Raw genomic sequence first — 14,164 nt, forward strand, 5'->3', positions numbered from 1 at the left:
TCTTCAGCTTATTGAGAGTGGAGTAGTCTCATATGTAACACACGATAAAGATTATTTGATTTTTCACCCAATGACTGGGTGTATTATCTGTGTGTATTGTCTAATCATTGACTGAACCTCCACCACCCTTTGCTAATCTTATATATAAAGATATATTTCTGTTTGTCAATATGCTAACATCTAATTTTATGTAGCACTTAGCTTGAACAAGTTGGTGCTCTTAAAACCCCGACAGGTCCCCGTTTCGTGGTTACTTTCTCAAGGGGGAGTCACCAGTTCTAAAACCAAAAACAAGATGCAGCACAAAGTTACTTACAAAATAGTTCTAAAGGCATATTAGTTGTATAATTCATTATACAACTAATATGCCTTTAGAACTATTTTGTAAGTAACTTTGTGCTGCATCTTGTTTTTGGTTTTAGAACTGGTGACTCCCCCTTGAGAAAGTAACCACGAAACGGGGACCTGTCGGGGTTTTAAGAGCACCAACTTGTTCAAGCTAAGTGCTACATAAAATTAGATGTTAGCATATTGACAAACAGAAATATATCTTTATATATAAGATTAGCAAAGGGTGGTGGAGGTTCAGTCAATGATTAGACAATACACACAGATAATACACCCAGTCATTGGGTGAAAAATCAAATAATCTTTATCGTGTGTTACATATGAGACTACTCCACTCTCAATAAGCTGAAGAAGCAATACACTTGTATTCATGTGTGTTTAAACATTTTGTTATATTTTGATGCTCGACAGAGCACAGGCACAATTGTTTGTTTTGTCAATTATATTGATTATCCCAGAAATAAGCAGTAGATTTTCCCCAAGTCCATTTAATAATGGTCTATGGACTTTTCCTATAGCTGCTAAACCCTGCTAAGCTAACCGCCTTTACCACATTCTCTGGCAACAAGTTCCAGAGTTTAATTACACGTTGAGTGAAGAAAACGTTTCTACGATTCGTTTTAAATTTACAACTTTGTAGCTTCATTGCATGCCCCCTAGTCCTAGTATTTTTGGAAAGAGTAAACAGACACTTCACGTCTACCTGTTCCACTACACTCATTATTTTTTAGACCTCCTACCATATCTCCCCTCAGCCACCTTTTCTCCAAGCTGAAGAGCCCTAGCCGCTTCAGCCTTTCCTCATAAGTTATGTCCCAGTGATGTGCAATGCCAGACCCCCTTGTGACCTTGACTCAGTCCTGCTTGTTGATGGAAAAAAATCAGCCATCCTGCTCTCTAAGTTTCAGCCTCACAAACCTCAGTTTTCTCACCGAGTTTTAGTGTTTTCTGGGTGGTTTTCATTGCTATAGACACCTCGGTTATTGCAGATATTGTGTTGACTGACATGATACGTCACTGGCCAGACTTCATTGAAAAGCACAGGACTTCGTCAGCATATCAGAATCCTTCTCTAACCAGGAAAGCATAAATGCATACGTGTTTATCTGTACATGACTCAGAATGAAGCCTGATTATTTCAAGAGGTTGTCTATCACCAGTAAATAAAATGACACTCTCACTGAACAATGTAATGTACGCGTCCAACATATTACCTGACTGCACATTTCTTGCTAACTCCCTTAGACAATCTGCTTAGTAGGACTAACATAAACACAGTCATTCACCTGTCAGCTAATCCCCCTCCAGGCATCCAAGGAAAAGCAGCTACTCCTCAAACCTCTAATTACCATCCCTCAATGATCAGGGCCTCCCATCTCACCGTCTTCATCTTGTGCAGGGAGGAGAGAGGCGCTAACACAGCATGTTTCAGGAGCAGGTTGTATGATAAATCCACATGCTGCAAATTCACAAGCTGTTCCACACCTAGTCACAAAAAGAGAGGTTAGACTCCAAACGTGGATTGAAGGGAGAGCACCACCATCAAGCCCATTCCCCCACTCCTACAACTCACCACCATCAAGCCCATTCCCCCACTCCTACAACTCACCACCATCAAAAGCCCATTCCCCCACTCCTACAACTCACCACCATCAAAAGCCCATTCCCCCACTCCTACAACTCACCACCAGCAAGCCCATTCCCCCACTCCTACAACTCACCACCATCAAAAGCCCATTCCCCCACTCCTACAACTCACCACCATCAAAAGCCCATTCCCCCACTCCTACAACTCACCACCATCAAAAGCCCATTCCCCCACTCCTACAACTCACCACCATCAAAAGCCCATTCCCCCACTCCTACAACTCACCACCATCAAGCCCATTCCCCTACTCCTACAACTCACCACCATCAAAAGCCCACTCCCCACTCCTACAACTCACCACCATCAAAAGCCCATTCCCCCACTCCTACAACTCACCACCATCAAAAGCCCATTCCCCCACTCCTACAACTCACCACCATCAAGCCCATTCCCCCACTCCTACAACTCACCACCATCAAAAGCCCATTCCCCCACTCCTACAACTCACCACCATCAAAAGCCCATTCCCCTACTCCTACAACTCACCACCATCAAAAGCCCATTCCCCACTCCTACAACTCACCACCATCAAAAGCCCATTCCCCACTCCTACAACTCACCACCATCAAAAGCCCATTCCCCACTCCTACAAGTCACCATCATCAAAAGCCCATTCCCCACTCCTACAACTCACCATCATCAAGCCCATTCCCCCACTCCTACAACTCACCATCATCAAGCCCATTCCCCCACTCCTACAACTCACCATCATCAAGCCCATTCCCCCACTCCTACAACTCACCATCATCAAGCCCATTCCCCCACTCCTACAACTCACCACCATCAAGCCCATTCCCCCACTCCTACAACTCACCACCATCAAGCCCATTCCCCACTCCTACAACTCACCACCATCAAGCCCATTCCCCACTCCTACAACTCACCACCATCAAGCCCATCCCCCCACTCCTACAACTCACCATCATCAAGCCCATTCCCCACTCCTACAACTCACCACCACCAAGCCCATTCCCCCACTCCTACAACTCACCACCATCAAGCCCATGAACTCATTCAAAACTTATTTATTGGTGCTTATATCCCACATAACCCGAATGTTAATTATTCAGTACTATGTGGCTTACAATAATTAAGACTAGAAATGCATGCAATATATTTTTACAAGTATGAAGAAAACAAACACTCAGATTTTTAAAAAGGCCAAACAAATAGAGATAACATTTGCTGTTTAGTTCATTGTCTAACAATGCAAAAATGTGTTAAAAAGGAAAGTCTTGAGAAATTTGTGAAATATTAGATAGTTGGTAATCCTTTTCATTCTCACTAGGGATGGAGTTCCACCATTTTGAACCTGTGTGTGAGAAATCTCTAATCAATATGGATTTATTTCTAGTAAAACGTATGAGATAGTTTCTTGATCTAGTAGCCATACTGAAGGTAGGTAAATCTATCAGCTTCACCATGTAATCCGGGCTCATTCCATTGATAGTTTTGTAGATGATTGTACATGTTTTAAAGATGGTTCTGGCTTTGATTAGTAGCCAATGTAATTAAGATAATACTGGGGAATGCACTATCAAATTTTGAAGCTTTGCATACGAGTCTAGCAACAGCGGTAGAATTTAGGGTAGTTTCATCTTAGCAACTCCACTTCCCCATCAAACCACCACTGCTCCTGCAACTTGTACTTGGTCCATTCATATCTTCAGCTCTGCATGGCCTCCAGCAGGATGCCAGCCTAATTACTTTACAACACTCAGGCCTTCCCCCTCTGGAATCTCTACTTAAAAAAAAAAAAACAACCTCTGCACCCATTCCTGTCTCACAATTAACATTTTCAAGTGCTGCACCCCTCAGAACCTCCCCATTAATATTTCACAATTCTGCGCTTCACTTCTTGTATATGTTTAGTGTACAGTGCTGTGTACATCTAGTAGAGCTACAGAAATGATTAGCAGTAATAGTAAAATCTTACCATCAATGTTTTCCAGCTCATTGTTCCGCAGCACAAGAGTAACTAAGAGAGTCTGAGATCGCAGGCTCAGGACCGGCACCGATGATAAATAATTATATGCAAGATTCAGGTATTCTAACTCTGTGAGAGCCTGAAAAACAAAACCCTGGCATTACATAACGTGTTGCAAGGCTGTGGGATATCTCCTCCTTGTCCTAGCAATTCCTTTAGTCCTAGTGTCTCTTCTGCTTTTCTCACTTTTTCTTCAGGGTCTCCTGTCCTTTTGACACTTCTTCTCTCTTTGTCCAGCATTTATCTTTTCTGTGTGTCCCTATCCATCCTGCCTGTCCCTATTCTCCCATGTTCAATATCTCTTCTCTGTGTCCATGTCCCCTGCAGGAACAGTGTCCCTGTCCCTCCCCCATGTCCAGCTTCTCCCTTCCCTTTGTCCTGCACCCACCTGACCCTTTGTGGTATGGCATCTCTCCCCATCTCTCTGCTGGTCTGGCATCTGTTCCCCTCTATCCCCTGGTCCAGTCTTCTCTGCTCCCTCCTCCCTCCCCTTGGCTCCAGACTCTCTCTTCTCTCCACCCCCCCCCCTCCACTTCAGTCCACCATCTCTCTCCTCTCTTCCCCTTTGCTCCAGGTCCCTCTCTTTTTCATCTGCTCTACCCCCCCCAAGTTCAACAGCCCTACCCCTCTGACCCCACTCAAAGGCCAGTTCAGCATCTTTCCACCCCCTCCCTTTTCAATTCCTCTGCCCTCTCTCCCACAGCCGAATGGGTCCAACATTGTTCCATCTCCACCTCCCCTAGGTCTGACATTGCTCCAGCCTCCCCCCCTCTGGCTGGTGGAGCCCTGCCTGTGCATGTCCTGCCCCCCCAGGAAGTTGCATCAGAGAGACAGGAAGCATACAGGAAAGGCCCCACCGGCCAGAAGCAGGTTTCAGCATGCTGTCACATGTGGAGGACCAGCAAGGGGTGGGTGCAACAATGCTGGACCCCAGCGTGGTGAGGTGGGGGGAGGAAAGGAAGGTGCAATTCTAAGAGGCCTCTACCATTTGGCAGCCCTGAGCCCTGGCTCACTCAATGGTAGCTATGCCTCTATACTGTAGACTTTCCACAAACCAAAATTCCCTTTTTCTACTTTATTTTCACTCCACTACACCTTCTTTTCTTTTTCCCCCTCTCTGTATTCAACACACTTTCCTTCACTCCCTTCTCCCTGAACTTCTGCTTCCACTATTTCCACTCCCCATATCAATTTATCATCAACTACCACCACCACCCCCTTCCCATCTTCCTGCTATACACTCCTTTTCTCCTGATCCACAACTCTCTCACTCCACAGCTTTTAGAGACCTCAAATTCATTACCCCCACTCCCAGATACTCAGTCATCGTGCATTTCCTAGACACAATGAACTGCATTAGGGATTTACTATGCTCTATTCACATATTTTCACCGAGTACAAGCAAGATATCAAGTCTTCACAGCATACAACATGCAAAGCAGCTCCAGCTTAGTAATTACTAGAAGCTTTTGAGCTGCTTCATGCACATGTGTGTCTCTTCCCACCTACCACTGTCATGGAAGACCACCTCAGTCTGTTTGCATCACCAGAGCTTGTATCAAGACAGGATTCTCGTCTAAGTGACTTTGTATAAGTTCTCACCTGCAACTGTTGCTGCCAAGGTGTACTTTTCCCCATGAGCATCTTAGATAAGGTTTTTGGCCATTTTCAAGCTTTTTTGGCACAGCCCCTTGTACGCTTCCATTAAGGACGTCAGGATGCCACTCCAAGAAATTGCCTTGCCACCCCAAACATCCTTACCTCCCTCTCCCATTCCCTTTTATAGGTCTGGGCATCTCTCCTTACCTCTTTCTATCCTCTCTTCCCCTCCTGCAAGTTCGCCATCACCTTCCTATCTCTCTATGTCCCCGTCCCCCTCCCTGTGGGCCCAACAAACCAGCTGTGTTCACCGGCACTGCTGGCAACGATAATTTCTAGCTGTCTCTGGCCATGTCCAGGGTCCATCCCTTGGAGCTGCTGAAGGGAGCTTGATCTGACTGCTATTGGCAGTGCCAGGATTATAGCAAGTTTGTAGGGTCCGTGGGGAGGGAGGAAATGCTGCACATGGAAGAAAAGTTGGGGGGAATGCAGCATATAGATGAAAGAGGTGGAAAACCAGAAAGCTTTGAGAAGGCGGCAGAAAATTGGAAGAAAGCTGAACTTAAAAGATCAACGCTAAAGATAGAAGTAGAGTAGCAAGCGAAGAAAGGAGGCGATAAAAGAAATAGAAAAGAGACAGGAGATACTGGAAGTAGTTACACACACAGAGGGAGGGAAACAGAACCAGACTGGGAACAAAATGATTAGAAAAATAAAATCACCAGACAAGAAATGTAGTCTGCATTAGTATTTTTAGTTTCTGATCGCTTGTCCTGTGACAGAGGAAGGAGAGAGGACTCTGAAGGGGTTGAGTGAGGGTAGAAAGTTAATTTGGTCAAGGACACGCAATAGGTAGTAAGAAATAAGAAATATACAGGAATATACTAGAATCCACAAAATCCTCAAATCGTTCCTATTCAAACAAACCCTCCCAAAGAACAACCATATGTCAAACAACTAATTATTACCTGAAGTGGTTCTTACTCTATTTACCATTAACTTTCTCTTTACTTCATGTACAATTTCTCATTCATAATAGATTTTTTAAATGTTAAAACATCCATAGCTAACCCATTACGTTTACGATACTGTATTGTAAAATTCAATTCTTACAAATGACTTTCTTATGCATTATTCTTTGTTATGTATCCTCTACTGTTTATTGTAAGCCACACTGAACTCAAACTTGGTTGGGATAATGTGGGATATAAATGTCACAAATAAATAAATAAATAAGGGTAAAAAGTAAGAGACAGAATGGCCTGGAGACAAGGAAGGAAATACAGGGATGGAGTTGGGGCTGGTGAAGTTTAGCGGCAATGTTTCACTTTATTTGCTACGTTTTTCGACATAACTAGTGCATTCCTAGAGCTGATAGAAATATATCTACATGGAGTTTAATGTACTGATAAGTAATTTTTGCAAAAAATAGATTCAGACACGAGCTCCTTTTTGTTATATTGATAAGTAATTTTTGTTAAAAAAATGGATTCAGATAAGAGTTCCGTTTTGTTATATCAATATGTTATGCAGTTTGGAGTTGTTCTGTGTAACAATATCCAGTGATGTATGTCAGCATGAAGGGAAGGTTGGTGACAATGTGTCACCTGTTTTGCTACCCTTTATAACGTTTTTTTACATAACTAGCGCATTTCATTTTATTTCCCAAAAGAAGCCATCCAGTTTAATAATAATGGTTCCTCTATGGCAATGACAAACATTTGCAACATACTGGATCTGTCTTATTACCCCAAACTCAAAACACAGCGTATATAAGTTACCATATGATCACTCTTCTTAGATTTGATTCTTAGCAGAGTATAAAATTTTATTTTTATTATGACGTGATTTTTTGTAGATATATACATTCCCTCAAATTTGGATAGTATAAGAGATCAACATACAGTGAGAAGGTAAATTATGTTTCTCTATATCTATTTTTCTTCTTTATTACACATAAAAAAAATCAGTTGATTTTTGTTCATATTTATATTTTTTAAAATACCATATTTGATACTGCTCATATAAAAATTAATATAAATGAATTGATACTTTAATTGATATTGGGTACTGCTCTTGTACATCCACTCTATTTTACCTTTGTTAGTTCTTAATTGGTGTATTGTACAATGGTTGCTACCTAGTGAGTTTAATAACCATTAGGTTTATATATACATATAACATTGTGTACATTTAATAGTATTTTGTTTTTTGATATGATATACATATTAATGTGTACAGTTAACAGTATGCTATTTTGCATTTTTGATATTCATATATTATTTTTATATTCATGTACCCTCCTTAGAGCACAACTGTTTTTGATATGAGGTGCAATAAGTTTGTGAAATTTATTTCTGTTTTCTAAACCTGTTTTCATCTGATAACATCTCTTATAATAGAAAGTTTAGCCATTTGTAATGTCCCTCTATATTATTATATGTTTTAACATTTATATGTTTTATTCATTTTATATTGTTTATGTGTTTTGATGTGTATAGACTCCTGACGCAGGCCTGTATGGCCGAAACACAGCTGTGTCGAGTCCCTTTCTCCCTGCTATCCATTGATAAATAAAGTTTCTTTTTTGATTTCAACAACCAAGTGTTGACGCTCTACATTTGGTTATATATATATTTTTAAATTCTTGTGTTTTTAAATTTTTAATTTTTTTCTTTTGTCATCTTCGCTGTTTTGTTTGTTGACCATATAAAACAAAGCCATAATCAAAGCAGAAATATAGACCTTTTTCTGGTTAGATTATGGCTGCGAGCTAGATGGGTTGAGACATTTTCAGTAAAACGCCATAATCGGAAATTGCCTTCTATGTCTCCAATTTTCTGCACCCCGAGAATCATTTGTACTCTCACCATACAAAAAGTAATGTATGCAAGTACATACTTTCGTGGCCATTTCCTCAAATCACATTCAATATGCAGTCAAGCAATGTGGACGAACTCACCATTAAATACTCAGCACACTGCTGCAGGGAATTGTGACTCAGATCCAGGACTTTCAGAACATTCAGTAATTGCTGAAAGCAGAACCATGAGACAATAAGAAATACAGAAATTAAAAGCAACACAAAGTACAGTAATGGTGAGACAAGATAATATCAAGATTAAAACCCAAATGTGAACAAGCAGGGGGGTGGGGGATCAGAAATGTTTGGACAACTAACTGTATGGATAATACAAAGCTTAACAGTAAGATGCAACAGGTTTTGAATGCTGATCTAGGTACAGGACTATAAAAAGAGGAAAAAGTATTTAAAGAGCCTAGCTGTGGAGGTAGGAAAAGCCAGCATTTACCCTGAAGTAGGACATGCTTACTTCAGTTATGAAAGATTACATAAGTACATAAGAATTGCCATACTGGGACAGACTAAAGGTCCATCAAACCCAGCATCCTGTTTCCAACAGTAGCCAATCCAGATCACAAATACCTGGCAAGATCCCAAAAAAGTAAAAACATTTTATGCTGCTTATCCCAGAAATAGTGGATTTTCCCCAAGTCCATTTAATAATAATGGTCTATGGACTTTTCCTTTAGGAAGCCATCCAAACCTTTTTTAAACTCCGCTAACTGCCTTTACCACATTCTATGGCAATGAATTCGAGTTTAATTACACGCTGAGTGAAGAAAAAATCTCAGATTCGTTTTAAATTTACTACATTGTAGCTTCATCGCATGCCCCCTAGTCCTAGTATTTTTGGAAAGGGTAAACAGATGCTTCACATCTACCCATTCAACTCCACTCATTATTTTACAAACCCTCAGCCGCCTTTTTTCCAAGCTAAAGAGCCCTAGCCACTTTAGCCTTTCCTTATAGGAAACTCGTCCCATCCCCTTTATCATTTCATCGTCCTTCTCTGCACCTTTTCTAATTCCACTATATCTTTTTTGAGATGTGGCGAACCAGAATTGAACACAGTATTTGATGTGCGGTCGCACCATGGATTGATACATAGGCATTATAACATCCTCATTTTTGTTTTCCTTTCCTAATACCACCTAACATTCTATTTGCTTTCTTAGCCGCAGCAGCACACTGAGCAGAAGGTTTCAACGTATCATCAACAACGACACCTAGATCCTTTTCTTGGTCTGTGACTCCTAACGAGGAACCTTGAATGACGCAGCTATAATTCGGGTTTCTCTTTCCCACGTGCATCACTTTGCACTTGCTTACATTAAACGTCATCTGCCATTTAGACACCCAGTCTCCCAGTCTCGTAAAGTCCTCTTGCAATTTTCAGAGTGTACAGCCAATGTTTTACACATGCAGAAACAAGGGGGGGTAGGACAGGTGGCCTGGCGATATATTTTAACCCTTTGTTAAGGAGAGGGTTTTTCAGGATTCTCAGGGGAGGTGTTTAGCGGTTGTGGGGCGTTTGTATGCACAATCAGTTACTTTCGTTAATTTATATGCTCCCAATAGTGGGCAGGGGGATTATTTTGAATGTTTAAGGGAAAGACTTTTGTTTCAGGACAAGTGATAATGGGGGGAGACTAACTTAACGGTATATAATTTAGATCATTCTAAGGGGGGAGGGGGCACTGTTCTCGTTCATAGAGAGAAATTGTTGAAACTGATTAAGGATTTGTTAGATGTCTGGACACTACAACACCCAGGGCAGGGGTCTTTTTCATTCTATTCACATGCTCAACAGTTCTATACCAGAACTGACATTTTGTGATGTAGCCGCTCATTGTGCGACCAGAGTCAGATATAGAAAGCATACATGCTTCTTCTGATCATGCCCCAGTATGGATTCAATTGAGGGGGTTACAGGAAGAAAAGCGCCTTACATATTGAAGGCTTAATGAATCAATATTGGGGAAGTGAAGATATGTCAGGATATAAGACAGATTATTAAATTCTATCTGGACCTTAATGATAATGGGGAGGTCACTGATGGTATTCTTTGGGATGCGTTAAAGGCGGTGGTACGGGGTAACCTTATTAAGTGGGGGCCAGGCACAAGCGTGAAGAAGAAAGAGGGAGCTGGTGCGTCTGGAACAGCAGCATCAAGCTGGAAGTGACCAAACAGTATTTAATATAAACTGTAGGCGGGAACTTCAGAGGTTTTAGGTGGAACAGATGAAGAATCACAGGCACCTTCTCCAGCAGAAATTTTATGAATTCAGCAATAAGGCAGGTAGAATGTTGGCCCGACATCTGAGGAAGCGTAGGGTACTGCAGACAATTACTAAGATCAAGGGTCCTGGGGATATTTATATTACCGGGACGGGGACATCCGGAAAAGGTTTGTTCAGTTTCATACTGAGTTATATTCCAAGGGAGGAGACACTCCGCTTCCGGAGATCTCAGATTTTCTAGCAAGAGTTGGATTACATAAATTAAGCGAGGCAGATCGAGATTGGTTGGAGGAGCCTCTCTCAGTTGACGAGATTTTAAGGGTGATAAAAGAGCTTAAGGGGGGTCTTTGAGCAGGGACTGTCTCTCTTTGTTAAATTGTACAGCGCTGCGTAACCCTAGTAGCGCTCTAGAAATGTTATGTAGTAGTAGTAGTAGTAGTAGTATACAGCAAAATTTTACAAGATATTTGCTCCTGAATTGGTTCCTATCTTGAGACGGGTTGGCAATGTCTGTTTTTTAGGAGACCCTTTCTCGTCGAGTATGCAGGAAACGGGGATCTCAGTGATTCTGAAACCTGGGAAGGATCCCACAGTGTGCGGTTCTTATAGACCGATATCCCTGCTTAATGTTGATGTGAAGATCCTAGCCAAGCTACTGGCTAATCGGTTGGGAAGGCTGCTCCCACAGCTAGTCCACACTGATCAATCTGGTTTTGAGCCCCGACGTCAAGTAGCCAATAACATTCGCAGAACACTGAATGTTATGTGGGGGGGGGGGGGTGCAGGACCAAGGGGATTCATTAGTTTTGTTAACGACGGATGCTGAAAAGGCGTTTGATAGGGTGGAATGGCCCTACTTGTAGGAAGTTCTGAGGAATATGGGTTTTGGACCTAAATTTATTGCTTGGTTGCAGTGTCTTTATACTGCTCCAGTAGCCCAAATTAAAGTATACGGGTGATATTCCTCCATATTTTCTATTCAGAGGGGGACTAGGTAGGGCTGCCTGCTCTCGCCTATGCTATTTGCATTATCGATAGAGCCTTTGGCTAATAGGGTTCAGCTTCTGTCTGATATAAGGGGGATTCGGATAAGGGGTAGGGAGCTCTCTTGAGCAGGGACTGTCCTTCCCCATGTTTAAACTTGAACAGCGCTGCGTAACCCTGGCAGCGCTATAGAAATGCTAAGTAGTAGTAGTAGTAGTAGCATAAAATTGCGCTGTTCGCAGACGATGTTTTGTTCTATGCGAATTTACCAATGCTGACCCTACCCATTATAATTCAGGAGAGTAATAGGTTTGGGAAGCTATCGGGTTTTAAGATTAATAATGACAAACCAGAACTATTAGGGTTTACTATTACAGATGAGGTGGAAAGGTTGCGCAGTTAGTTTGCTTTTTGATGGGCGGGTGTCAGTTTTCGGTATTTGGGCATCCAGATTCCTAAAGATTTATCTAAGTTATATGTATTTAATTAGACCCCTTTGTTATGACAGTTACGTAGGGAACTGGTGGGCTGGAAAGAGGGATGGCTGTCATGGTGGGGTAGAATTTCAGCGGTGAAAATGAATTTACTGCCTCGTTTATTGTTTTTGTTTCAATCTTTACCCCTATTGGTGCCAAGATTGGAGCTTTTGAAGCTTCAGTCTGAAATTTCTGGCTTCGTCTGGGGAGGTCACCAGTCGAGGTTGGCTAAAAAAGTAATGTGGGGCCCTGTGGAGTTGGGTGGGAGACGTATGCCCAACTTATTATGGTATTATTTACTTAACCAACATGAGTCATGTTTCACCAACAGGCTGCATCAGGGTAAAATTGTCTCTGAAAGCTACTTCATGAAAACCAAAATGGTGTCTGTTCAGAAGTTGCGTTCAGAGACAGCAAGGGAGAGAAAGATCAAGCTCTGCTCCCTTCCACCCAACTACTACCTGAAGATCCAATGATGTGCCTGATAATGCACTGCCACTTCAGATTACACAGTTTAGTTTTGTGATCACTCTGTGGACAGATAGATACCTATATTTGCCAGGAGTGTATGTGTGAACCGAGCGACGCTGCTCATCTGTGCTAGATCTCAGAATTAATGATAGGAATTCTGAGTATCTACGATTAGGATTTCACTGTTGCATCTACTTTGTTATATTAACTAAACTATTATACTGTACAGAATTCTGATGGTACATATTTATTAGTGAGCCAAGAGCCAGGTGATGGGCTTCTCTACTCCCTAAACGTATCTAAACCTTATCTGATCCCCCTACAATTACCACACATGCTGATAAACTAAGAAAGCTTTCAAAAGAATCTTTCATGTCAACATGCAAATTAAGTACACTTCTCTGCATTGTTCTCAGGAAAACATTAAATTGTGCACTAGCACACTCACCAGCGAGTGATCCAAGGCAGAGATGCGATTGTAGCTGAAATTTAAGGTATGTAATTCCAACCAGGGGAGGGCTGAGCTAAGGTCTCCTGCGCAAAGAGAGATCATCTCCTGCAAAGACATACAAGAACATAAAATACAAACAGTATTCACATAGTGATTACTACTTGACAAACTGTGCAATCAAATGGCTCAAATTAACTGAGGAACATAACAGTATATAAACACGTAGAGGTCAATATACTTTTTACATACCTGGAAGGAGGAGTGAAGGTGCTCGCTAATAAGGGAGACCACAGCAGAAGCAGTAACTTCTTGTACATTAAATAAGTTATTCTAGTAACGGGTGCATGAGGAGAGAAAAGTCCAAACACTTACTATTACTAATCATTTCTATAGCGCTACTAGACATACGAAGCTGTACACGCATGCAGGTACCTTTTCTCTGTCCCTAGAATGCTCACAATCTTTTTTTGTATCTAGGGCAATGGAGGGTTACGTGATTTGCTCAAGGTCACAAGGAGCTGCAGTGGGAATCTAACCCAGCTTGACAGGATCAAAGCACACTACACTAACCATTAGACCTCTCTTATGAGTTGAGACACTAAGGATTCCACAGCACATGGCTTTTTTGATGTTATTTGGATATTATCTGTGGCTATTGCCTTCGTTGCTACAGTATGTAATCAAAGCAAAACTTAAATGACCTTTAAACAAGGCACAGGTGGTTGTAACCTGCAAAGAGCAGAAGGTACAACTTCGGCCACCTTGAAGGGCAGACTGGATGACCACACAGATCTTCATTTGCATAATTTTACAAAAATGCAGTTCTTCTGCTCACACCTCTGTTCACTGTCAAGTCAACTTCATCCTGCCTATCCTCCCATATCGAATAAAATGTATATTCTGCCAATCCGAGAAACTTACTGTTGGTGGATTATAAATACAGGTTAAGATTCTGCAAACTGTCAATACTGCTACTGTTAAGGAAATCTTAAGCACACATCTGAAGAAGGAGATCCCTGAAAATCAATGAAGCTATGAGGTTAATTCCTTTGCTATGGACTTGTTCAGACTTCTGTTTGTGATTTTATTATTTATCT

The 14,164-nt window shown here is 41.6% G+C and overlaps 1 protein-coding gene across 3 annotated transcripts in view; it reads right to left on the reverse strand.

Moving 5' to 3' along the window:
* Window positions 1–14,164, reverse strand: part of LOC115458671 (serine/threonine-protein kinase 11-interacting protein-like) — a 116,251-nt gene that overhangs the window by 80,318 nt on the left and 21,769 nt on the right. For all 3 annotated transcript variants that reach the window (XM_030188500.1, XM_030188501.1, XM_030188502.1), the window contains 4 exons: window positions 13,065–13,172; window positions 8,545–8,616; window positions 3,933–4,062; window positions 1,730–1,833 (listed from right to left, as the gene is read on the reverse strand). In XM_030188500.1, the coding sequence (XP_030044360.1) occupies window positions 1,730–1,833; window positions 3,933–4,062; window positions 8,545–8,616; window positions 13,065–13,172 (414 nt within the window). The remainder of the gene's footprint in view (window positions 1–1,729; window positions 1,834–3,932; window positions 4,063–8,544; window positions 8,617–13,064; window positions 13,173–14,164) is intronic.

The sequence above is a fragment of the Microcaecilia unicolor genome, unplaced genomic scaffold, assembly GCF_901765095.1.
Source record: "Microcaecilia unicolor unplaced genomic scaffold, aMicUni1.1, whole genome shotgun sequence".
NCBI lineage: Eukaryota > Metazoa > Chordata > Amphibia > Gymnophiona > Siphonopidae > Microcaecilia > Microcaecilia unicolor.